This window comes from Saccostrea cucullata, unplaced genomic scaffold (genome assembly GCF_032062105.1).
Source record: "Saccostrea cucullata isolate Sc308-1 unplaced genomic scaffold, CSIRO_AGI_Scuc_v1 ctg3981, whole genome shotgun sequence".
In the NCBI taxonomy this organism is placed as follows: Eukaryota; Metazoa; Mollusca; class Bivalvia; order Ostreida; family Ostreidae; genus Saccostrea; species Saccostrea cuccullata.
The window spans coordinates 1-26,304 of record NW_026931106.1 but is presented as its reverse complement, the minus strand read 5'-3'; the positions used below and the strand labels follow the sequence as shown (position 1 = coordinate 26,304).

Below are 26,304 nucleotides of genomic sequence, written 5' to 3'. Positions count from 1 at the left end.
AATTGTCTAAAAATGCTCAAATGCAAGTTTATTTCATAAACAAATACCTTAAGTGTATAGACTAAATGTACTTATAGATTCAATATATAGACTAACCCCTTATAAATAGTAAAAATCATTTCTTAAACCTGATTTTCTTACCTATTCTCTCATGCATTACCTAATTTGAGTTGAGTATTCTCAAATTATTGATTACATGAACAAACAAATTTAAGACAAAACCACAATATATGCTGAATGCCCTGAAATGAAATGGTTACATATGTAAGATGTGTAACACATCATGTACAACTTTTAAGTCTACAAAATTTTAAGTTAACCATATTATACAATAAGACTACTTTTTTCAAAGTTATGAGAAATTCTCCACAAAAAAATGTATTTATGCAAAAGATAAATGTTAGGATACAATTTTAAAATACATTTTACATGAATCACATAGAGAACATATCAAATCATTTCTTTGTGGTTGTTTTCCATTGGAACATCTGTGAACAAACATTCTGTTTTGTCTTTTTTTATTGATACATAAAAAGCGTCCAAAAATCATTTGGAATTGTTGTGTTAAACCCTGATAGTCAGAATTTAAAGAGTTTCTGATGTGTGCACTACTTAGAAATGTTTACAATGTAACAAAGATGAAACTCATAATTGATTTAATCAGCAATTATAAAGTCATCAGGTTTACACATGCTTTTCTAACACATCATGTACATTTTTTTTTCTACTAGTATGTCTTTGTTCACAAAAAATTGAAATCAACAGTACTTAGCATTCCATATTAAGAAATATGAACCCTAGCTGTTAAAAAAATCTAAAAGTATATTTGTGCATCAATGCAATATGTTTAACAAAACAATCTCTTTCACTGTGATGAAAATTGTCTTCTTCATATAACATGCAGATGAAGAACTTCTTTGGATGATGTCATTTTCACATGTAGAAAAGATACCTAATTCAACTAAAACTAAAAGACAGTCATTAAAATTTTAAGGACAATAAAGGATGATATCAAGACCGAAGTCCAGGAAATGCTAAAACTCTACAATTATCATCCAAAGATGTATATGTTTGGATTTATTATTTAATTCACAAGCAAATGATATGCTACCATTTAATCTTTCAAACTTAAATTCTATACTTTTGAATTAAAAATTTCAGAATGTAGAGGAGTCTTCCCAATACCTATCTACATGTATTTATGACTGAAAGTATGTAAATCACCAGAGTTGCTGTACTGCACCATTTGAATAAAAGTCATATCCACATTCTTGACTTTTTTCCCTAAACCTTATTTCAAAACATAAATTATTCCAACCAGTCTTTATCTACGCAGTGATAATAAATTTTTTACAGAATTCTAAGGTATTACATAGTAATAGTCATATAAACACCCTTGAACATTGTACATTTGATTAACATTTCAATCCTTTCCTAAGAATTTGCACCTAATTTTTATAAAGTCTATAAGTTATCACACAATGTTTAAGTTATTGCATTACAGGACTCAAATCAGTAATCTCAGTTAGTAACTAACTTTTACCCAGGAGTAAATGATCCAAAAAATCTATAGAAATATCTTATTGATTCTTCATCTGTGTACTTATGATGTGAAGTTTGTAAGTTACAAATTATTGTCAAAGAAGTCATCTCAATAATCTTATGCTTTGACCTTGACAAAGTGTGCTAAACAACAAAGTGTATTCCTACAATCATTCTATATGTAATTAGTATGATGAATATGGTATGATAAAGATATTCAAGATATTATTAAACCACAGATTATGGGACACTTGCATCTTTATTGGGGGTCTTATTGAGACCAATTTTAAATTCAAAATTAAACATGATACATACACAAACAAAATATATTTACAATTCCAGGAAAGTTAAATAATAACATTAAATCCAGCATCTGAATATCTGTGTAATTTCTAGGGGGTTATAGAAATAAGATGAAAAATAAAAGGTTTAAATGTGTAATTCCCATACATAACAACAGTCATCAATATGAATTGGTCAAAATAAAAGTCACATTCAGATACTTTGAGGTCCGTGAGAAATAGTTTTTAAAGAGCTCATGCTATCAGAAATCATATTTTCAATACTTGATTTGACTAGATCTCAGTCTGATAAATAGCTACATGTTATCCATACTCAGTGTCTGACAGTAAAAGATACAATCCTGGGTCCTTTCTTTGTCATCCTGTAAACCACAGTCTATGATCGTACTTAAATTGGTTGGAAATCATATTTATCTATGTTCTTCTTAAATCCCCCATCCTGTTTGTTTTTCTTGTTTCAGTGTTCCAAGAGAGGATATTCTGTTAGTCTTTGCTTAATCTGATAGTCTTTCACCATTCTGAGAGTAGATATAGATCATTTCCATAAGCCCTCACTAGAGAATCCTGGAAAATAGAAAAAAATAATGTCTTAGTTGAAAAAAAAAAATTGTTATATAATATAAGCTTGATGGAATTCTAAATATAGACAAAAAAGGGTATAAATACAAGGTGTAACATCAGAATTTGAATTTCCATATTAACCATGGGTAACACCTCCAGTAAAGAAAAGAGTAAAGGAATGAGTAAAATTCAGTTTGGAGAGAGAGTTCTTTTAGAGAAAGATGTAGACAGAGGTATACCAAATAAAATAAAAAAAAAAAGATGGCACTATTGAGATCATTTCTCAACAAGAATATAGCCAATTAAGTCCAAAGAAGGGTGATCCTAATGTTGTCAGAGATTACATAGAAAGACCCTTGATTGCAGAAGAAGCCAATGAGGAATATAACCATTTATTACCAAAACAGGTTAAGAATTACTTGGATTACCCTGAAAGACCTTTGACTAGAGAAGAAGTCAAGTTTATAGATAATAAGAGAAAACAGTTGTCAGAAAAAAAAATGTTGTTAAAGACACATGAATTTTAGCCCACAAAACCATTGGAGAAGATACAAGGATTAATGGAGGAAGTCCAAACTGAACTCTTGGAGGACATTAAGGCTTATTATGAGAGTAACTTTTCCAGTATTTGTTTATTACAAAATTATGTATTCTAATAAAAAAAAAAAAGTTTTCACTTTCATTTGTTGTGCCTTAGACCATTTAAATTGACCTTATGGTTAAGATTGTGATACACACTCTGATAATCATCTATGATGTCTCTATCATGTTTACCTCAAAAGATTGAATCAGGGTATTTGTGTTCAAAGAGCTGAAAAAACTATACAGACAGATCTAAGATTTTGGAAGCATACATATTAATGGGTTTAAATGAGATATAACACTAGATTATTAAAAAGAAAGAACAAAAACTCATAGAAATGATATTGAAAGTACCTTTTATGAATAAAGTGTCATGCTCCAAGGTATATTTTTTATAAACAGGAGAAGGTTTACAACAGTCCATGCACTCATAAGAAGATCTTGGGTAGTAGAAACACCAGGGAATTTTAATTCCACACAATCAGATTATCTTACATCAGTTATAAGGTTACAGTCTTTATACATAGTTAAGAGGGTCATTAAGATTTCTTTTCTGGTCATCCTGATGTGCTACATTATAGTATTCTTTCCCTGTGATATAATGTTAATATTAAATGAGAAATTCAGAATTCATCAGCAATTGGAGTCAAAACTTGCTATCTTTACCAACTATGATATTAAGGAAGCTAGGGGGGGGGGGGGGGGTTACAAATTAGTCATATTTAACTTATTCTATAGATATGCTATCTTCAGCTGTTAACTAACATTTGGCAAAGAAAACTTTCATACATTTTAGTTTCAAAATTTGATCATGCATTTTTGTATATATATTGAAATGGAGCTCTTCTTCTTCTAAAGGAGATCAATATAGTCTAAAAAATGACCATGACCACCAAGCCCTTTTTATTTAAATATATCATTTACATATCAATTTAAAATTATAAACATGCATATGTAAAAAAAAAAAATAAAAAAATAAAATAATAAATATATATATTACAATTGTATCTCATTGAAACTTTACCTTCAAGTTTGTGTGTTTCTATGTTGGTTGACTAACTGTGTATTTCCAAAGGAAGAGCAGACAGTCTGAACTTCATAGAGAATGGATTATAGATGGTTAGGAACAATACATATCTTCCAGGTTGAGGACTGTATAGAAAATAAAACCATTTTGTTAATATGACAGAGTACTGTGTGAAACAATGCATGTTTAAAAATTGAACAAACATGTACAATGCCAAAAAAGTTCATGAAAATGTTTGTTTTTAATCTCAAAACAAATTGTTTTTAACATTAACTCCAGATGAGAAAAGTTCATCATGTTATCTTTAGATAATAAAAAAAAGCACAATTACTGTATTGATATCACAAATAAAATGATTATCAAATTAATTATTTAGACACTAAAAGATTTTTTATTAACAGCAGATTCAATTTTGTTTAATATCTGTCAGTACTGCATACAGAAAAATACACCTTTTTTTAGCATCATCACAGTACAACATGTAGTCCTTAATTTTTTGAAAAGCTCATTACTAAGAAACAAAAGTGAAAATATATGAATATATATATTTAGAATCAAAACAAAAAGTAAATAACTTAGGATTAATCCATATATCTCTTTGATCACCACATAATGATTTAAATTATATCAAAACAAAAAGTAAATAACTTAAAAAAACAATAGCTTCTGATTTGATTGACAGACCAGCTACCCGTGCTACCTGATAGTTGTAAATTCCTGGTCCTTTTCTGTAGCCGCCTTGTATATAATTAGATTCCTAATTAATATCTCTATTTGTATCACCATTTAGTAAGTCTCCGACATTCCATGGCCAAATTGGAATATGGGATAACATACATAATGAATTATGAAATTATATCAATCTATGTTATACAAAAGGACTTATTAATATTCTGAAAAAGATATATAAAGCTAAAGATCCCTTAATCATGTGTTAATATATTTTAGGTTAAATAAGGGTGTGCTTATATGAATGTATAGTTAGAGACAACAGATCACATAAAATTTCGTATTACACAGTAATTAAATTAACCATATAATCATGCTTAAATGCAAAGATGACCTTCATAGGAAATGTAAACAATTAAAAAACAAGACAAACTTACCAGAGATATCCAAATATATGCCCAATAAGTCTATCAATTAAATAATCCAGTGAATTATAACCATATAATCATGCTTAAATGCAAAGATGACCTTCATAGGAAATGTAAACAATTAAAAAACAAGACAAACTTACCAGAGATATCCAAATATATGCCAAATATATGAAAGTCTATAATTAAATAATCCAGTGAAATAACATCTCAAAAAAAAAAATCATAAAATTCAGTGATACACAATTAACCTCATTTTACAATGTAAGTAAAGCAATAATTTACAGATAAAGGGGACAGAAATGTAAAAGATACCATGTATTTTACCAAAATTTAGAGAACATTTTTCTGATTTAAATTCAATATCATAGAATGACCCATCATAGAAATATTAAATGCACTCTGAGTTACATGCAGGTTATACAACTGTAAATCACATGAAATGAGGATAAATACAGTATTGACATTCAAAATAGAACTTTACATAATTATGATTAAATGCAAAGATGACCTTCACAGGAAATGTAAACAAAACAAAGACAAACTTACCAGAATTATCCAATTATATGCCCAATAAGTCTATCCATTAAATAATCCAGTGAAACAACATCTTAGCTGATCCTGAAAAAAAGCATACAATATTCAGTGATACTCAATTTAACCTCATTTTACAAAGGAAGTAAAGCAACAATTGACAGATAAACAGGACAGAAAAACATGTTTAAATGTAATGCAAAATAATATCTCTTATATATGGATACCTATACTCTAATCAATCATATTAAATGTCATTCGTAAAATGTATTTTTTAAGACAGATTTATTTAGGATCGACTTTTTAAATGATAACATGAATAGCACGCCATACTTTAACCACATGTCAAAACATTCTCTCAAATTACACAGAAATGGGTTATTTAGCATAGCTGACATTAAACATATAGGTGAGCGATAACATAATCACAATCACAAACAATGTGAAACAACTTTAAACGACCTACACTGTGGATTACAAGCCTTTTTCACTGGGGTAAAATCTTGCCGAAATTCGCCATGGCCGCCCGAAACCCCGAACCCGACTGTATGAAAGATGAAGTCATACAATAACATAACACTGATGTAGTATTGCATGATTTTTTTTTAATTTTATTTCTTAAAAACTATAAGGGGAGTTTACCAAAAAAAAAATTAATAAGAAAAAAAAATTAAAGTTATTTTAAAAAAGTTAAAAAAAATTTGTAAAGTTAATTTTAAAAAAAGTTTAAAAAATTTAAAAAGAAATTCTAAGTTTTTTAAAAAAGTGACCTGGTGTTATAACTTGAGAGATATAACACACATGATTTTTGTATTGTGTGTTATTTGTTATTGTCTTTCAGTAAAAAATTCAGTTCAAACCGGTTAGGCTGGCTTGACTAGGCTGTCTAGACTGTAAATGAAAAAGTGTGACGTCATAATCACATTGTATTTATACAGTGAATGACGTCACAATGCATAGGTAAGTTTATCGTACTTTTTGCACACGGCACTTTACAGATGATGCAAACAGGTATATAAGAAAACACAGGTAAAAGTATATTTCTTTTGCACACGACCCCTAATGTTTTGCACACGGCACTTTATAGAGGATGCAAACAGGTATAAAAACGCAGGTAAAACGTATTGATTCTTGTTATAATCTGTCTTGTGTGTGTGTTATTTGTTATTGTTTTCAGTAAAAAAAAAATCCAGTTTGAACTGGTTTAGGCTAGGCTGAGCTTTAGACTGTGAATGAATGCGTGACGTCATAATCACATTCTTGAAATGTTTTGCACACGGCCCCAAAGTATTTTACCTGTATAGTTAGCATAAACAAAACGTAGTACCAACGTATAGTGTATAATGTAAACACAGTGTAAACACGCCCCGTATTTAGGGGATAGGATAGGTTAGGGTTCAAAGGGGTTAGGGTTAGAGGGGGCTAAGGGGGATAGGGTTAGTTAGGGCTAGGGGGTTAGGGTTAGGGTTAGTTAGGGCTGGGGGGTTAGGGTTAGTTAGGGCTAGGGGGTTAGGGTTAGTTAGGGTTAGGGGTAGTTAGGGCTAGGGGGGTTAGGGTTAGTTAGGGTTAGGACTGCACTCAGTTGACCCCCCTATCCCTACCCCAGGGGGGACTGTACTGAGTTGACCCCCCTATCCCCCCAGACCCCCCCAAACCTGCACTCCCTTGACCCACCTATCCCCTCAACCAATCAAAACTGATCACGTGATTTCTCTCAGCCAATCAGAATCTTCCCCTATCGGGAATGCTTATACTACTCTTGTCTGACCAGAATATCTTGAGTATTTTACGGAGACATCTTGTTTGGAAGGTGTCAGACCCATAGAGACGGACTCCAATGATATTTGCTTTAAATATCTTTATTGTGGTTTTGGTTCTGTTAGTTGAATATTTCTAGTTGTTCCATAAATGAGCAAAGGTGGTACGGGCTTTTGCAATTTTATCTACAATGTCCAAGGTGGAATCTCCATTGGCTGCCAAGGTACATAAAATTGTCTTCTTTCTCTATTCGATTGTCGTTTGCTGTGACTTCCTTATCTATCTTTGTATTTATCTTCATTAACTTTGTTTTGCTTACAATTATATTTAGTCCAATTTGCCTGCTATACTTGACCAGGTCATCAGTTATGCTCCTTAAATTCATATATCGCAGTGCTAGTAAAGCAATGTAATCTGCAAAGTCAAGATCTTCCAGTGACTGTTGAAATGTCTAAGAAATTCCCCCGTTAGCCTTACTAGTAGTGATTTTTTATAAGCCAGTCTATGCAGAAAGTAAAGAGCTATGGTGAAAGTTTGGATTCGGTCTGTTCTGTGCCGCAGATCACATTTGCCTGGAGAAACTTGTATATTGTCTGAATAATGGAAATGATTTTGTTAGGGTTGCCAAAATGTCCGAGGATTTTACAGCCTTGTGTTCCATTCATTGCTCTGTTCCAAAATTTTCCTCAAGGAAAATATCTGGTCTGTGTATGAGTTCCTAGGCAGAAATCTACTAGTCGTCTACCGTTATTGTTTATCACATGACAGCCATACTAGTATTTTCCCATTATGGTGTCTTCCTTCATTGATTGTGCCAACTTTTGCATTGAGATCACCAAGTATAAGTAGAACATCATGATCTGGTGTTTCCCCCGCACCTCTCTTCAATTCTTCATTAAAGGAATCAGTTTCTTCTTCGTCATTGTCTTTTGAAGGTGAGAAGCAGACTACAACAGTCAGCTTAGCATATTTTGAATGGAATTTTGCAGAAAGAAGTCTGTCGCTGTATGATTTCCAACCTAACACGTCCTACCCTAGTTTCCTACTGAGTATTAAGCCTACTCCATTGCCGTGCTGTTCATCGTTTCTTCCCGAGTAAAGTATTGATAACCAGACAAAGTGTTTACGAGTCCCGTTTCACATGTACCTAGCATTTGGGTGTTATACCTGTCCATTTTAGGAAATGAGTCAATTTTTCTGTCTGGTAAAGCGTGCGGAATATTCCAGCAACCACATCTATATACATCTCTAGGATATGGAGAACGTCGTTCGTATACTAGTAACTATATGTAGAGTTGACGACCACATCAAGTGTTGTCCTCTTATCATGTTGTAAATTTTGCATTTACCTCCCCCTAGTAAATTCAAAATTTACAACATGATACTCTTCCAATATATAAGGTTTGAATAATTTTAAAAAAAGGTCTGCTAATAACGAGGCAAAATTAATATTTACGGGACTTCTGACAGATTGTTGCATTGGAAGACTTAGTCTCCAAAATCTACCCAAATATTGTCAGTTAGTAACTCAAGCATCATTTTAAAATCAACTTCAGAGTACTTGTGTATACAGCCAGAATGGTATTTTACTGAATAGAAGTTATAGTCCAGAATATGCATGTGACCTAAAAAGAACGATTGAAACTTCTTTTCCAATGGAAACTTACAGTTTCAAAATTTGAAAGCTGAAAAGTTGATATCACCTATTCGAATTCTAGTAGATGATGTCTCGCATAACTACCTGGAAGATTTTTTTCATAAGAAAAAGAGTAGATTATGACTAATACTTAGACAGAAAACAGTTGAAAATCAATTGTGTTACCAAATTGCAAGCTTAAATCTCTGGGTATGTTGCCTTTAGGATACTGGGTCGAAAAAGGACGGATATATCAAAACTTGAATGCAATCTCGGGGACGTAAATAAATGTGTGCATTATTGAAGGGTTTTGGCATTCATTCATATTCAAGTGTGCAATAGAGGGCTGCATTTCCTGTTGAGGAGTGGAGAACTGAAATCATTCACAAATCCTGAAGTACATCCAAACAAAACATAACCCTGTGTCCTTCTAACGCGGACTTCCCTGGGCAAAGGCAAAAGTAGCATTATAAATTGAAAATTATTGTTGCTAAAAAATGCAGATTAAATTTCGTAAATTCACAAATCTAAATGATGTATTTGGTCGAAGCTGATCCCCAGTCTCAATGTAATCGTGAGAAAAGATTTGTTTCCGTGTGTGTTTGTGTTAAATTGGTCAGGAAACTTAATTTCTATATATAAAGGTTGACTTTCAGCCTTGTAGCTGAGATGGGAAAGGATGTCAACATACTCGTGGGTAAGTCATTCTTCTGTCGGAGTATGCTAGATGGTAGTGAGACGGGGTATTAAAGTCGAAAAGACTCTATTGTGCTGAATTACCCCTTAAATTAAAGATGTTGATTATTTCTTCAAAGTTTTGCATATTCTCTTTGGTAATGTGTCGATATGTGGCTCATTTCTTTGAAGCACAGATCTAAATATTTTTGCCATCTGGCGCAATACGAAATGATTGCAATTCGAATTTTGGCATTCAAAATTGGGTCAATTTTTTAAGGAAATTTGTGTCAGATAATTCAATGAAAACCATGCTTGTTTTTGTTAAATTGCTGTGAAAATAATAAAAATTTATTTTTGACACCATGCTTCAAATGAATTGAACATATTTTATTGACAAATGAAGACAAATGGATCGGGCACAATTAGTTCAGTAACTTAGATAGTCCTCTCCTAATACATTTTGTAAAATTGCCCCCCCCCAAAAAAAAAAAAAACATAAATACATATGGTCTACTACATACAGTGTATACATCGTAGTGTAGAAAGGGAAAAAAATAAATTCTTTAAATGTATGAATTATGTTCAAAAATCTTTTTCCATAAGAAAAATATTTCTGAGGTTTGCAGATATTTTTTAAAAATTTTGATAGAAGTTGCCTCCCTTGTTTTAAGACTAAGGGAATTCCACTTTCTAACAGTATCTTCAATGCTTCAATTAACAATGAAGATCTTTATCCTGTGCCAGTGGAGAACTCAGATCCGTAATGCTTGACCTTACGTTTATCTGATTGGCAAAACATATGAAGTTAAGTTGGAAATATTGACTTATTGTATTGCGCATTTCACTAAAATATTCGGTGATTTGCAAAATCATTTTGTTAAAACATTCTGATTGTACACAAAAGTATTCTCAAGTTTCTATTCAAAAGATGCTTTGAGTTTCAAATTGACTACAATTGTGTGGTTTTGGGAGATCAGGTCTTCCAACAATCTGTTAGAATTCCCATCGGTTCCAGTTGCGCCCCGTTATTAACAGGCCTATTTGTGTATTCACATGAAGCAGAATTTATTCAAGGTCTAATATATGAGAAGAAAAAAACCACTTGGGTTGACCTTTTACTCGATATCTAAATGAAGGATATGTAGATAACGAACTGTATTCAATATCAAAGTCCATAAAAATAATACAAAAAATACGAACCTCCAAAACATCAGAGGTGGGATCAGGTGCCATGGAGGAGTGGGCATCCCCTGCCGACCGGTCACACCCACCGTGTGCTCCTTGTCATGATCGGGAAATAACGGAAAAATCCGTCGTCAATTCAGTGTATAAATAATGGACTAACAATTTGTATGAAAAACGTCAGTCAGCATTTGACTCAATGATAAATTGTATTTGCTGACAAGGTCATGGTATCGACCACAGAACTTACGAAATGATGACTTTAAACGAGACTGCTTATAGTCTTGTATCATCAATTTGTTTTTCAATAATTTACCTCGTTTTAAAAATTGTTCATACGTCGAGCATGCTCTTGAGTATCGAATCAACTGAGATATATAAACGTCGTATGCAGCTGATGAAGGTATATTGCTGCATAGGTGAGTGAAGTTGACGAAAGAAAAGTTAAAGTCATCACGTTTATCATAAATCTTGGTTGTTAGATTACTTAACGTCTTTTTCAAGTAAAATATCCAAGTATGAAACAGATGTGTCAGACTCTGTGGTATCTTTTATCTCAAGCTCACCATATATTGATAATGTATTATCAATTATAAAGAACTATATGCGGTATATTGCATATGTTTGCCCCCACAAAAGTCAAATTTTGAAAACTTCCTGAAATGTGCTGAATTCAATAAATTGTACGAGAAATATAAGTTAACAGAAAATAATATAGTTCCAGAGCAGTGTATTCACAATTTCTGTTTTTATGACGTCACAAACTAGTCCGATTTTATATCCTTTTTCAGAAAGAGGACAAAATGGACAAAATTTCAACAATTTAAGCTTTAGAATTTATAGAGCGCATGTGTGTTCAGGAACAATATTGACATATTTCATTGATATTATCATTCTACACATTATATCAAAATATTTATCCTGAACACACATGCGCTCGGTGACTTTTATTTAAAATATCGACGAAATATGTATATTTTTCTGCAAAATTCATAAAAAACTGAAATTACGTCATATTTGTGACGTCATTACGTACATATGACGTCATTACTTATGAAATTATTCAGTGCTTTGAAGTCAGCATATACTCCCCTGTTTAAGGACTTAATTAAATATTACTCCATCAAAGTTTGATTTTGGGGGGCAAATGTTGGTTAATACCGCATATAGTTCTTTGCTATTTCCATCCATATGTCGATTCGATATCCCAGTGAACTTAGAGTAAAAAATTCAACAGTCCGGTACAACTGTTTCATATTTGGATCCAAGTATTTTACTAGGGAAAAAGAGTTGATAAGGATAATCTAGCAAGAAAACTTTATGATTAATGATTAATGTTTTAATTGACGATTAACGTTTCAATCGTCAATTTCCTTTATTTATGACATACGAGTTGATGGAACAGGGATATCAACAATCTTGTATGAAGTCATAATTTGGCAAACTTTATAAACAAAACAAATGACCACATCAGCAAATACAACCAATCATTAGATCAAATGCTGACTTTTTCATATTTATTATTGGACCATTTTTCCCTCTCTGGGGATTCCCTGGGGATTCTACGGATTTTCCCGTTTACCCAATCATGACAAGGAGCAAACGGCAGGTGTGACCAGTCGTCAGGGGAAGCTTACTCCTTCGGGGTACCTGATCCTACCTCTTATATTTTAGAATTCTGTGTTTGTTCTGCACCTGATCATTTGGATGGACTTTTGAGCTTGAATACATATTGTTCGTTATGCCCCTGTATGATTGTTTTAAATGTACTTTGCAGGCGTCATTGTTGGAATTGCCGTTATTTTGTTGGGTATTGCAGTAGTGGTTGCTTGCTCATTTTTCTGCTTCCGGAAATGGAGGTAATACAATAATCACAAACAAAATTAAAAGTTTGCCTCATTTATTATGCCTCATATAATAGAAAGACCCTTGACAAAAATTAAGTGCTTTCTGTCTAGTACGTAACTGGGATGATTCTGTACGCATTTTAATGAAAATTGACCTTTTTCAGAAAGAAGAAGTTCCCGATCACACTCACCGCTTTTTATCGGAGCAGGTCCTATGATGAAGAGGTTCCACCGACCCCAAGTAGCATCCAATCAGAATCCGTGTATTCCTTCGCAACGCCCTCTATAGCGACAGACGGGGTTAACCCGTCAGATACAATAGAATTTTCTTACGATAAAGCTGACAGTCCTTATATAGAATTACCAGCTGATCCTAACGCAGAAAGTAAAGAGAACAGAGAAAAATTACGTTTCTTAGACCCGAAGCGCTCGAAATCTTGGAAAAGTGGTTGGATAGATCGGGTCACCCATATGATTGAAGCCACTGAAACTTATTCCAGGGCTGCCATCCGAAGGTTATCTGAAATTGTTTCAGATTCAGGGGAAAACTGTGATAGTGAGGCGTTAGATGAGACAAAACTGCCGACAGAGGGTATGTCGGAAAACCCTGTGGTCGATGTACCAACAGGAAATGATATCTACGCACGCGTGAAAAAATGACAAAAACCTTTCGTCACTGGGTTCAGTCGTTGGAGCGCCATTAATTTAACCATATTTTTCTCTCAAGAAAATTCATTACTGCATGGTTGTTCTACTGAAAGCACAATTATTTCCATTTTTATAGAATTCATGTAATATGTTTCATTTGATATTCCTACGTTGTGTTGTGAGTGTTCGCGTCATTTCTGACACATTTTAAAATTCGTCCTTTTTATTTGATTTTTTTATTTCATTACATGGATACATTTTCCCGGTATATCACAGTATAGAATCTAGGTCATGATCATGGAAGAAACAATGAAAGAATATCCATTTATTGATCGTGCCAGTTTCTGGCGGCTCCTATATTGGAACTGTATATATTGTTGTTGCAAGTTGACTATATTTTTGTTATTCATAGTCATGAAATAATAATTAAAGATAAAGCGGATAAATGTGAGCATTATTCTGGGTTTTACGTGGATTAGTTGCTATACGATATGTTAATTATACAAGGAAATAAAGGGTCTCTTTGTTCCTGTTTATATCAAAGTGCGAATTAGACTTCTATAATTAGTACTAATTTTGTAGGAAATTAGCAATCCTTTTCGTATTAATTTCAATTTATGTTCATTAAATCACAATTTTAAAAGTTGTTTGAATCGAGACCAGTAGTCAACTAAAATGTTCGCTCGTGTCATTATGAAAACAAGCAGGGGGGGGGGACTCAAGCAAAAGGGGGGGGGGGGCTCAAAAGTCCATTCAAACAAAACTAATCGGTACCAGAGCAAGCATGGACATTTTAAACATCAGAAGTGTGATTAGGTGCCATGGCGTAGTATGCTCTTTGTCGTGATCCTAGACAATTCAATTAATCTGAAAAACGTCAGTTGGCATTTGACGTAATGATAGATTGTACATTTGCTGACAAAATCACAAAGTCATTGAATCGACCATAGAACTTGCGAAATGATGACTTTGAACGAGTCTGATGATGTTTTTGTTTTCTCAACTTGTCTGTCAATAGGCTGCCTCGTTTACAGATATATGTATATTCAGTACTGCGTATTAATATTAAACAAAACATTCAATTAATCTAAAACACCAGTCATAAATCAAATAATCTTCTAACTGTAGTTTATTATTTTCATTATTTTAATTTAAATTGAAGGACTGTATCTTTGTGTTAGGGCAAGTTTTGGGAAATACTAGAAATATACACATGCAGTATTTTTGGTAATTATAGCTTTGTACTCATGGTACCTTGCCTAGGGAGCATGAAGCTATAAGCTACCCAAAGATTAGTTGATGTTATAGAGATTTCATCAATTAACATTGTATAAATTCTATAGTCGTTATTTTGTCTTTGTAAACAAATATACTAGTAACCGATCAATTGGGTGGTATTTTAGCTGACTTGTTTCAAACCAATCGTTAGACCTTTGATTTAGTACTGAACAGTGAACTTGACTACTTGTTCAATATGTGGGACTCATTGCAAGTGTGACCGGTCAACAGGGAATGTTTACCATTCCTAGATCCCAATTCTGGTATTTCCTGGGGTCCTGTTCACAAGTTAGGTGCCTAGGACGAGCATGCATCCTCTGTCGCCTTGTTACACTCGCACTGAGCCACGGGATACAGTATAATACACTAGTCTAACATTTGATAGGAAGCCTGTCAGTCAAAATACGATCTAAAGAAATACGTCGTATTTGGAACAAATCGTTGCAACAGGATCGAAATGCACTGGGGAGAGTTATAATGTGGACTCACCGTGGCTTGAGATGATGTTCCAAACGATGTTATTATAAAAACCATGGCATTTGAAAATTTTGCTGCTCAAAAGCTTTAAATTGGCAACAAGTTAAGATCAATTATTCTACATAAAGGACAAAAGATCATTTCATTCATATTCATCATTCATGCATTTGTCAGTGTTGGACTTATTGCTTTCATATGTGGGGTGAATCTGTTTTAGCCTGAAAACTCATCCGAAATGAGTCTCATACAAAGGAAGGTAAACACTTTTACTTCGTTCGGCTATGATTAATTAATACTAAAATGATTTAAATACTGGTATGATTTGAAAATTATATATAATTGCGTGATCACTCGTGGAAAAATGTCGGCCTAAATTGGTGCCGTGACCAGGATAGAAATTAAAACAAATAATAAACGATTAAAAACATAAAATTAAAAAAATCTTTTTAAAATAAGATAGAATTGAGTTCTTTAATTTATTGAAACTTAGGATGAGATTCAATAATAATAATATTATAACATAAAAGCAAATATTGTCAGAGGTTCATGAGTTGTTACCCTTTAATGATAGTTACCGTTTTGTAAATAAATTTGAAATACTGTTACACCTACATGATAAGCAATATAAGAAGATTAACTTCCAATATGTGTTCGAGAAAATTGAAGGGTATTAATCGTATAGGAGAGGAACAAGCAAAAAAAGTTCGTCAAAAGAAAGAGAAATACGCGAATACAGTTATGAACGAATTATTGAAAACGAAAATCCGGAAGTTGGCGGTCATGGCGGCAAATAAAGTAAAGCTGATTTAGATTTTATTATTTTTTCCCAAATATTTAACATGTTTTGAATTATACTTTTTTGGTAAATATTAAAGTTGATGATGAACAAGTATACAATCTTTATGAGGAACTGTCATGAAATAATATTTGGTAAAAAACTGAATTTTAAGTGACTTTGAAATACCGTCTGCGATGTTGTGTACTATTGCATTCTTTTACTTCAGGAAGCCATAGCGATTGTGCTGGACATTGGTCCTTCTATGAATAATGCACCCCCGGGTGAGGAGACGCCATTGCAGACAGCGGTGGATGCCATCAAGATGATACTACAGAGGAAGGTTGTCTTTGTGTTTGTTGTAAACATTATCCTCGAGTGGCCATAAATCCGGCAGTGAATCGTCAGTCAATGTTGACGATATGTTGCCAAGTTTTATGTTGCAAATTTAAACCGGTCATTTGACTCCAAAGAAAAAAAATGGATCGTTTGTAAATTCGATTTTTTTCATTTGAAAAGTTAAATGAAAAAAACCCCCAAACATTTTAATGGGATGTAGGTCACTAGGTGATGGAATTTACATGCATGTATCATGTGTATCTAATTAAAATCTTAGTCTTAGTTAGAATAATCTAACTGTGTCTCAGGAAAGCCCTATCAACAGTTAGAATGCCTCCTATATACTTGCAATGTAGCAAAAAATTGCAAAATCACTCCAAAATGATTTTGAAGAATAATAGCTGTAGATCTGTAGTTCACTGACCTGAAAAAAAGATGGGATGGACAACCAGAAAAGCTACATTTCCACCCATAGAAAAAAAAATCCTGTATATTTATTGCGCAAAAAAGTTGCACTCAGTTCTGGATTAATTACTGTACATTCTGACTTCAATTGTAAAAAAAAAAAAATAGATATCAATAAATTCCTTACTCCTCTATGAAGTATACTGTCATATTGAAAGTTTTGTTGTGGAAACAATGAAAAAATGTGTAAGGATCACGGTTAGTAATATATTGAGCTGAAAGTCTTAAAATCATAGAGAAATGAATTGACAAACAGCGACCTTTTTGTTGTGTGCAATAAATATACACTTTTTTCAATGGGTGGCACTGTAGCTCCCCAGTCTGTCAATATATATTTTTTTGGGAGAGCTACAGTTCTGCAGCTAGAAGAAAACAAAAGGATTTGCACTGAAAATAGCTACCAAATTAAAAACATCTTAAAAGTCTTTTTGAGGTCGTGTATGCCCTTTAACCTAAAAAAAAAATCCATCTAAAGATGAAAATTTAACAATCTTTCAATTTTTTTTTCTCGCTTCAAATTTACACACCTGTTTACGTTCAGAACTCTCTGTATTGTTCATAGAATATGCACTGAGTTAGAGTTATCCCCCATTTCTTCTTTACTACATTGCTAATACACAGAATTAATTTATTTGTTAAACCTGGTTCATAGGACATTTAATGATTTCTCATTTTAACTATAAAACATTCTATCTAGTAATTAAAACCCAGAACTGCTTTTAAATGATTGAAACACAGACCTATAGTCAAGGAATTGCATTCCTATTGGAAGGATGGCAGTTGGTATATTTTTTGTAGTTATTTTTTCAGATATTTATTCCCATAGCTTTTATATATTGCAAAGAAATCATTACTGTATACAGGGAAATTTTCGCCCCCGTTTTATTTTCGCTCCTTTTGCCCTACCCTCATTTTGGCGAATTTAAAACGGGCGAATTCAAAGAATACAGTATATTTTCTTAAACAAAACTACGACAGGGCGAATTTAAAACGGGGCAAAATTGTTTGCAAGAGTGAAAGGGCGAAAATAAGACGGGGCGAAAATATCCCTGTATACAGTATTTCTACAAGAAAATTGAATGTTTTTATATCTTTTCAGATGTTTTCAGAATCCAAAGATGAAGTCAGTCTGGTTTTGTTTGGGACGCCAACCACTGATAACCCACTGGCTGACGGTGAAAGCTACGAGAATATCAGCATCGTACGGCCCCTTGGAGTGGTCGACTTCGACTTCCTTCAGCAGGTTCAGAATGACATAACGCCCAGCAATATGTCGGCAGATTGTATCCTTTTGTTGATAACTCTAATGATAAAAAAAATTCAGAAGAGATATATTTTGCAAAAAAGTGAAAGGTTACAAGACACTTATTTCCTTTGTCTATTAAGCATATACTTTCCCTTAATTTTGTTCAGTTATTGATGCACTAGTGGTTGCCATGGATCATCTGGTGAATGCAACACAGTACGTAAATATTACACTCTTAATGAATACATCTTGTAATCATGGTACTCTATTTCATTCACATACTGTAAATGTATTATATTTAGCTTGTACAATATTTTGCGGAAATTGATTTTTGAACAAGTTAGCATAGTTTGATTTAGCGCATTTCTCAATGATCTTATTTATGTGTCTATGTGCATGACATTTAGCGATGTACTTGAATTATCGGACGTTCCTCTCCACCAAAAGTTCTAAAAAGAATACACAGCCAAATCTAAAATGTTTACAGTATTTACAATATGAAAAAGATGAAATTGTTGATACGCTGTGCATAGTGCTCACTCAGTCCATGTGTCTGCCCGACAGAAATCGATGAAAAAATCATTTACAGGTGGATTTTTTAAAATCAAGCATTCTTATTAATTTTATGTCTACTCAACATGAATAGTTTAATGTTGCTATACTATTTTGAAATATCAATGCTTTTAATACAAATTCTTGAAATTACCTGCTATGAGGGTGACGGGTATTCAAAGATATAAAAATGCAAAGTCCTGTTAACTTAATTATGACTAAAACAATCCTAAATTCTATTCAAATTTCTGATGTGAGGACATTGAGTTTAAAATTTATTAAACAATTTTTAAGTAATATCTTACTACCAGGAGGATTTTATTTTTGAAAATTAAGAGTTGTTGGGTTCTGCTAAAGACATTGGAATGGAATATTTCATGATAAATACTTGAAATCTGCAAAAAATTTTACTTACACAGCCATTTCCTTTCTACAGCCTGTAAACCATTTACTGGTATATCAAACTGGCACATCATGAAATATATGTAAGAGAATTTTCTGCCTATTTCAGAGGGAAGAAGGGTTTTGGATCAAAGCGACTAATTCTGCTGTCGGACCTGGGAGGAGAGTTTGGTAAAGACCAGATTGATACCATTATCGCGGGGATCAAGAATTCAGGGACTGAACTCAATGTCATGTAAGTGTCGGAGAATGAGGAGTATGGGCAGAAATTCAGATTTTTATAGGAACCTATATATAATGAATCTTACAAATGTGACAAGATGTTTCTGTTAACTGTATAGGATTTAATTAAAGTGGTTAAAATTATGTTTGTCAGTATAGAGGTTCTGAGTGTTTACAAGTTCAGTGTTAACATATGATACCATATGACCTGAAAAAGATACATTTACAAAGAACCTGATACATGTATAGACAAATATTGCCCCACTTTATTCACCCAGTCAAAGTTCTTTTAAGAAATTACAATGTATTCTTTGAATTCCCCTCATTTTAAAGTCTTACCAACTGAGGATGGGGGGGAATACGAGAAAATAAATGGGGCAAAATTTTCCATTTATACAGTATTGTATGTTTACAGAGGGCCTGATATTGACGATGATGAGGATGATGACAGTGAGAAGCCAGGACCGAGCGGCGCCGCTAACGGTCATCAGAAGGCCAAGACTCGTCAGCAGCGGGAGGGAGAGGCAATGCTGAGGAGGATCCTAGAGGAAGTGGAGGGGGAGTGTTACAACTTCAGGTAGGGGGTTATAAATAGAATAAACAGGTATAATTTTACATCAAAGTATATGGAAGTGGAGGGGGAGTGTTACAACTTCAGGTAGGGGGTTGTTAATAGAATAAACAGGTATAATTTTGCATCAAAGTATATGGAAGTGGAGGGTGAGTGTTACAACTTCAGGTAGGGGTTATTAATAGAATAAACAGGTATAATTTTACATAAAAGTACATAGCTGTAATTGAACATTCACCTTGCAGTGAGGCACTACCAGCTCTGAGCTACTTCCAAATGAGACAAGTCCGGCCAACTCCATGGAAAGTCCAGCTGGAGGTCACCTCTGATGTCAAGATACCTGTCTGTTCTTACATCAAGGTAAACTTGGTCAGATACCTGTCTGTTCTTACATCAAGGTAAACTAGGTCAAATACCTGTCTGTTCTTATATCAAGATAAACTAGGTCAAATCTGCTCATATATCAAGGCAAACTAGGTCAAATCTGCTCATATATCAAGGTAAACTAGGTCAAATAACTTCATATATATCAAGGTAAATTAGATCATATAACTGTCTGCTCATATAATACATTGAATGTAGTATTATTATATCTAATACCTTGTGGTGTACAACAGATAAAGGACTTCAAAGTGAAGAGCTTTAAGAAGGTGTACGCCAAGGATGAGGACGCGGCGATAGACACGCTAGAACGTACCACAAAAACGACGAGGAGGAAACAGAGGTGGAGAAAGAGGACATCGTGGAAGGTCAGTATAGGTTATTATAAACAGGTTGTTATATGTTCTACTTCAACAGAATGGGTCTCAATTATGAAAAAATAAAAACATTCTTTTCCACAAAATCAGCATGTTCACTGTCCACTTTATACTGTGGAATCATCGTTGCTAGTGGAGGACCAATATTCCTCCTTTTTATGGATCACTCTAGTCCAAGAATTCACATCTCCACAAACAATTACTTTATTGTGTATTGATCCATTGAATCTATAAGTTGTACAATTGTATCCATGAGTTATCCATGAAATTATGTCCATGCAAACCATTAAAAATTTGCTTTCCCACAAGGACTGAACCTCTGGAAATTTAAATGATTCTACAGAAGATCAGTTTTGGATTATTAACATTTTACTTCAAATATCAAATTTTAGATGCAAATGCTTAAATATTAATGTACCAAATCTATATTTTGATTCATTCCATAAATTAATTTAGTTTATCTGTCTCAGGTCACAGATATGGGACGACGCTAGTTCCAATGTCGGAAGACGACAAACTCAACATGAAGTACAAGGCAGAAAAGTGCCTAAAGACTCTCGGGTTTACTAAGGCAGAAAATGTAAGAAATTAGTGGGCTTTCCCTGACAGTAAATACTTGTATAAGTTTTCCTTTGAAGAACTTTCAGTGGTTTCATTTTTGGATAGATATTTTTAGCTCTTCTGAGCCAAAGGCTCAAAGAGCTAATGCTATGGCCGTTTGTGCGGTGTGCGTCGTGCGGTGTGCGTTAACTTTTTAGAATATGGGCCATAAATCAAGAACCCCTTGGCCAATCATTGTCAAATTTGTCACAGGGTATCCTTGGCCCAAGGGCTACCATTTATACTAAAACTAGGGGTGGGACCCTAAATCAAGGGGAGATAATCAGGAAAATGAAACCAAAAGTACTGGTTGCTAAGAAATCTTTTTCTCCAGAACCACCAGGCAGATTTTCACCAAACTTACATACAAGGGTTGGGATATGTTGAAGATTGAAAATTGTTCAAGGCATGACCCTGGGGCAAAGGGCGTGGTCTCAAGGTCACTTCAAAGTTGACCAAAATTTACACTTAATAAAAACGTTAATATTTTGCTTACTATAAAGACTAGGATCATCAAATCTTGTAAGTTGATGCATCTCAGGACTTCACATCATGTTAATACATAAGTAGGTCACGGTGACCTACTTTTTAAATTTTACAGGCTTTTATTTTCAAATTGATTTGGAGGCATATTTTGGACACTTTAAGGCCTATGATCATAAAAGTTTATCAGTTGGTGCATCTTTGGTCCACAAACAACATCAACTTAAAAGTAGGTCATCATGACCTACTTTTTGAATTTTATGGCTAATGTTTTCTAAAATATTAAATCCCATTATTTCAGACACCGAGAGGTTTAGAATCACCAAATCTTGTTAGTTGATGCATCCTGGGGCCTTAAGACAAATTTATTAAAAAGTAGGTCACTGTGACGTTCTTTTTGAACTTTGCAGGCATTTGTTTTCAAATTGTTTAAAAGGCATATTTTGAATACTATAAGACCTATGATCAAATTTTGTCAGTTGATGCATCTTTGGTCTTCAGAAAATGTTGACCAAAAAGTAGGTCACTTTGACCTACTTTTGACATTTTATGGCTAGATTTAAGTATCTCTCGCGTACTTATTAGCTTAGAATCATCAAACTTTGTCAGTTGATGCATCTTGGGTTTTCGGAGATCGACGACCAAAAAGTAGGTCACGGTGACCTATTTTTGACATTTAATAGCTAGATATATGTATCTCAGGTACTTATTGGCTTAGAATCATCAAATTTTTTCAATAGATTCATCTTAGGTTTTCGGAGCATGTCGACCAAAAAGTAGGTCACAGTAACCTACCTTTGAATATCTCAGGTACTGATTGGCTTAGAATCATCAAACAGTGTCAGTAGATGCATCTTGGGTTTTCGGAGAATGTCGACCAAAAAGTAGGTCACGGTGTCCTACTTTTGACATTTTATGGCTATATTTAGGTATCTCAGGTACTTATTGGTTTAGAATCATCAAACTTTGTTATTTGAAGTATCTTGGGTTCTTGGAGAATGATCATTGAAAAATAGGTCACGGTGACCTACTTGTGACATTTATGGCTATATTTAAGTATTCTAGGGTACTTAATGGCTTAGAATTGTCAGACTTTGTCAGTTGATGCACCTTGGGTTTTTGGAGAATGTTGACCAATAAGTTGGTCACTGTGACCCACTTTTGAATATCTCAAGTACTTATTGGCTTAGAATCATCAATCTTTGTCAATTAATGCATCTTGTGTCCTCAGAAAATTTCAATCAAAAAAGTAGGTCACCATGACCTACTTATAGTATTTTATAGTTACATTTAAATATCTTTAGCCCTAACTGGCTAAGAATCATCAAACTTTGTCAGTTGATGCATCTTGGGTTTTAGGATAGATTGTATAATTTATCAGAAGAGCGATTCAAGGCCCTTGGGCCTCTTGTTAAATTACTCAGTTGAAACTCAAGTTAGTTTTCAGAACCACAGTCAAAGTGTTTGCAAATCCCAAAAACTCAAGTATTTTGCCCTGAATATCTTGAATTTTCTGATATCACATGTTTCCTGTTCTGTTGTGTTTGAGATAACATGGTTTGACCTGTACCTGTATAATACAGAGTGACGTTCTTTTGACTGTACCTGTATAGTACAGAGTGACGTTCTTTTTGACTGTACCTGTATAATACAGAGTGACGTTCTTTTGACTGTACCTGTATAATACAGAGTGACGTTCTTTTGACTGTACCTGTATAATACAGAGTGACGTTCTTTTGACTGTACCTGTATAATACAGAGTGACGTTCTTTTGACTGTACCTGTATATTACAGAGTGACGTTCTTTTGACTGTACCTGTATAATACAGAGTGACGTTCTTTTGACTGTACCTGTATAATACAGAGTGACGTTCTTTTGTCTCTACCTGTATAATACATAGTGACGTTCTTTTGACTGTACCTGTATAATACAGAGTGACGTTCTTTTGACAGATAAAGAGACATCATTTCATGGGAGACAACACACATTATGTCGTGGCCGACAAAGATGATGAGGTAAGGTTCGCAGAAAGAACACATTATGACAACTTCTAATTCAATTATTTCACAAAATGCAGAATACATGTCAACTTGTAGATTTAAGAGAGCTATTGTAGCAAAGGTTTCAAACTTCATTTTCTTTTAATTTGAAAGTAAAATGCATAATATCAGGGTTATCTTAGAAAATTGTGACCATTTTAAACATTTCATAACTCGGTCTTAAGTTTACTTCTGGTCACCAAGAACAGACAGATTGTAAGATTATCATGAGCCTCTACTAATGTTAGGTTTGGGTCTCCCAGGACCTGGGTTACTCCTGGATACTTACCAAACAACATACTGACTTCTGTATACATACAATAAACAGCTTTTATAATCTCTTACTGTCAACATCATGGCAAGAACATACACTGTATTTCTTTATTTGATAATTTTACATTTACCTTATTTAGGCTGCAGTGGTGGCCCTTTCTGTAATTAATGCCTTGTATGAAACAAATATGGCCATGATTGTCAGGAAAGTGTACAGTGCTGCCACAGCCCCCAAACTGGGGTGCCTGATACCTCACATAAAATCTACTATGAGGTAAGGAGGACAGACCCTTAATGTGCGTTATAAAATCTTCTGACGAGATTACCTAACCCAGTCAGGTTTATAGGAGGGGGTCATAAACTCAATATACCAAACACGTAAAATGTGTACCAATTTAGTAAGAATAAAGCATTTACTTTACATTTGTTTAAATTCATCAAAAGAATTTCTAATGGATAATCTTAATTTTTTGATCTTATGTTATATCTTGATGCATGAATTAGTAACTTAAAAAAAACTATAAAATTGATAGTTCGGAATATTTTTTTTCAGTGCCTGATTTATGTGGAGCTGCCTTCATGGAGGACATTAGACAGTACACATTTGGTTCACTGCCGCTGAAAGTGGAAACACAGGCAAACAAAAAGTATAAACCCACAGGTAACTAAAGCAATACAGACTCACGGGTAAAGTTATACAGACCCACAGGTAATGCAATACAGACCCACAGGTAAATAAAGGAATAAAAACAAACAGGTAATTGTAAAAGTTAAAAGGATATGTTTATATTAAAGAAAGATACCCAATGTGGATGGGAAAATATATGTATGCAATCAGGTACACTGTATTTGTGTTATTGAATATTTCAGATGCACAACTAGAGGCCATAAATGAGTTAATTAATGAAACAGATCTCTCTCAAGCTGCAGAGTAAGTAGAGATTTCTCTTACAGAACATCTGCCACAGTTGAACTTTGGAATATCATAAAACTATATCTTGAATACCTTGAATACATTGAGTGTGATAACTCAAGATTTGGAGAATCTGAGATCCAGAGAATGTCACAAAATATGAGAAAAATTCTTCAAGTGATGTATTTAGTATATAAATTGCTTCTTTAAGGATGACGTTTACTCAGGTTTCAGAAATCAGAGAGGAAATTTTATAAAGTATGATATATTAAATCAAAAATTGTTCTAAATGGATAAAATAACTAAGTTTTATCTCAATATCAATTTAAAATTTTAATATGTAAGTACTTGAAGAAAATATACAGGAACAAAACTCAATGTATGGCTATGCAGAGGAAATTCGGACTAAATTTTTAATTTTTCATTTTTGTCAAAATTTTTATTTCTTGCAATATTAATCACAAAGTAAAGGTTATATATATTTTAAGATATCATTTTGCAAATTTTATATGTGTTAAACCTCATAAATTATTTCAAATAAATTAATGCTATGAAATAAAGAAAATCAAAAACATGTACAAAAACCACTGCAGTCAACAAATCTCAATAATTTGATCATTGACCCCATATAATATTGATACCATGAGAATGAGTGTAACAAAAGTAACCTGAGGCTATAAATAATTTAGAGTTCTTATCAGTCAGATTTTTTTAACGTTTGATTAAAAATCGGGGAAAAATATAAATATGACAGAGGAAATTGGGGCTGTAATAATTATCACATTTATGGCCCAAACTCTACTCATTTCTTTATATGGAGCTACTCTGTTCCATTGCTATAATATTTCATTATTTAAAGAGTTTTGTTGCTTTTAATATTTTGTGAGTGAAGAAAAAAATGGTCATGGTGTGAAAATTTGAGGTATTTCCCTAGAAATACTCAGGGGCCCCTAGCACGAAAACGAGGTCATTGACCTAGTTATTTGAAATTGAAATTTAACACAAGAATCATAGGTGTACAATATGCAATAGGTGGTTTTTCGTTCTTATCAGTGGAATTTTTATTCCCCTGAGTAAAGGTATACCTTAACAACCAGAAATTATCTCTGTTCTACAAAATTAACATAAAATAGGATTGTTTTTAAGATTTTGTGGTTCATTTATTTTTTCAGAGATGAAGATGGAGAGAAAACAGAAGCATTAAAACCCAAGTTAATATTTAATCCTTATTTTCAAAGACTTTATCAGGTATTGTTTAAATTTTACAAAAATTATCACATTAATAATCTAATAATGAAAATCATTTCATAAACCAGGTTTATTGGTGTTAATGATGTTCTGTATACAGTGTCTACAACATCGAGCTTTAGAACCACACGAACCTCTTCCTGAGTTATCGCCCCCGATAGCAAATTCCCTGAAACCTCCCCCCGGAAGCGTGACACGTGGAGGCCCAGTGTGACAAAATCAAGGGGTTTAAATTTAAGGTAAGAAGAAGGAGGACAAAAAAAGGGGA

General features: G+C 33.4%; 1 protein-coding gene, 1 long non-coding RNA gene and 1 pseudogene across 5 annotated transcripts; 2 read left to right on the top strand and 1 right to left on the bottom strand.

Moving 5' to 3' along the window:
• Window positions 1-2,133: 2,133 nt before the first annotated feature.
• Window positions 2,134-6,180, bottom strand: LOC134231402 (uncharacterized). 4 transcript variants are annotated; one of them, XR_009984548.1, is made up of 4 exons: window positions 6,112-6,180; window positions 5,661-5,732; window positions 4,012-4,139; window positions 2,134-2,408 (listed from the first exon to the last, which is right to left on the bottom strand). It is a non-coding gene; the product is annotated as an uncharacterized LOC134231402 (long non-coding RNA). The 4 variants fall into 4 exon arrangements; XR_009984549.1 differs by lacking the exons at window positions 5,661-5,732; window positions 6,112-6,180 and adding an exon at window positions 5,121-5,177 and having other exon boundaries at window positions 2,135-2,408; XR_009984551.1 differs by lacking the exons at window positions 5,661-5,732; window positions 6,112-6,180 and adding an exon at window positions 4,455-4,501 and having other exon boundaries at window positions 2,135-2,408.
• A 3,370-nt stretch (window positions 6,181-9,550) lies between these two features.
• On the top strand, window positions 9,551-13,620 carry LOC134231405 (uncharacterized). Its single transcript, XM_062713364.1, has 3 exons — window positions 9,551-9,736; window positions 12,677-12,758; window positions 12,911-13,620. Exons 1-3 carry the CDS (start codon window positions 9,709-9,711, stop codon window positions 13,404-13,406), a joined length of 606 nt encoding a protein of 201 aa, XP_062569348.1. The 5' UTR covers window positions 9,551-9,708; the 3' UTR covers window positions 13,407-13,620.
• Window positions 13,621-15,909: 2,289 nt separating this feature from the next.
• Window positions 15,910-26,278, top strand: LOC134231404 (X-ray repair cross-complementing protein 5-like; annotated as a pseudogene).
• Window positions 26,279-26,304: the final 26 nt, after the last annotated feature.

What these genes read in the sequence shown, in the direction of transcription:
- LOC134231405 (XM_062713364.1), top strand. Translation starts at nt 9,709, where the DNA reads ATGGGAAAGGATGTCAACATACTCGTGG. An exon ending in GGATGTCAACATACTCGTGG is followed by an intron (nt 9,737 to 12,676) that starts GTAAGTCATTCT and finishes TGTACTTTGCAG; the next exon opens with GCGTCATTGTTGGAATTGCC. An exon ending in TTCTGCTTCCGGAAATGGAG is followed by an intron (nt 12,759 to 12,910) that starts GTAATACAATAA and finishes GACCTTTTTCAG; the next exon opens with AAAGAAGAAGTTCCCGATCA.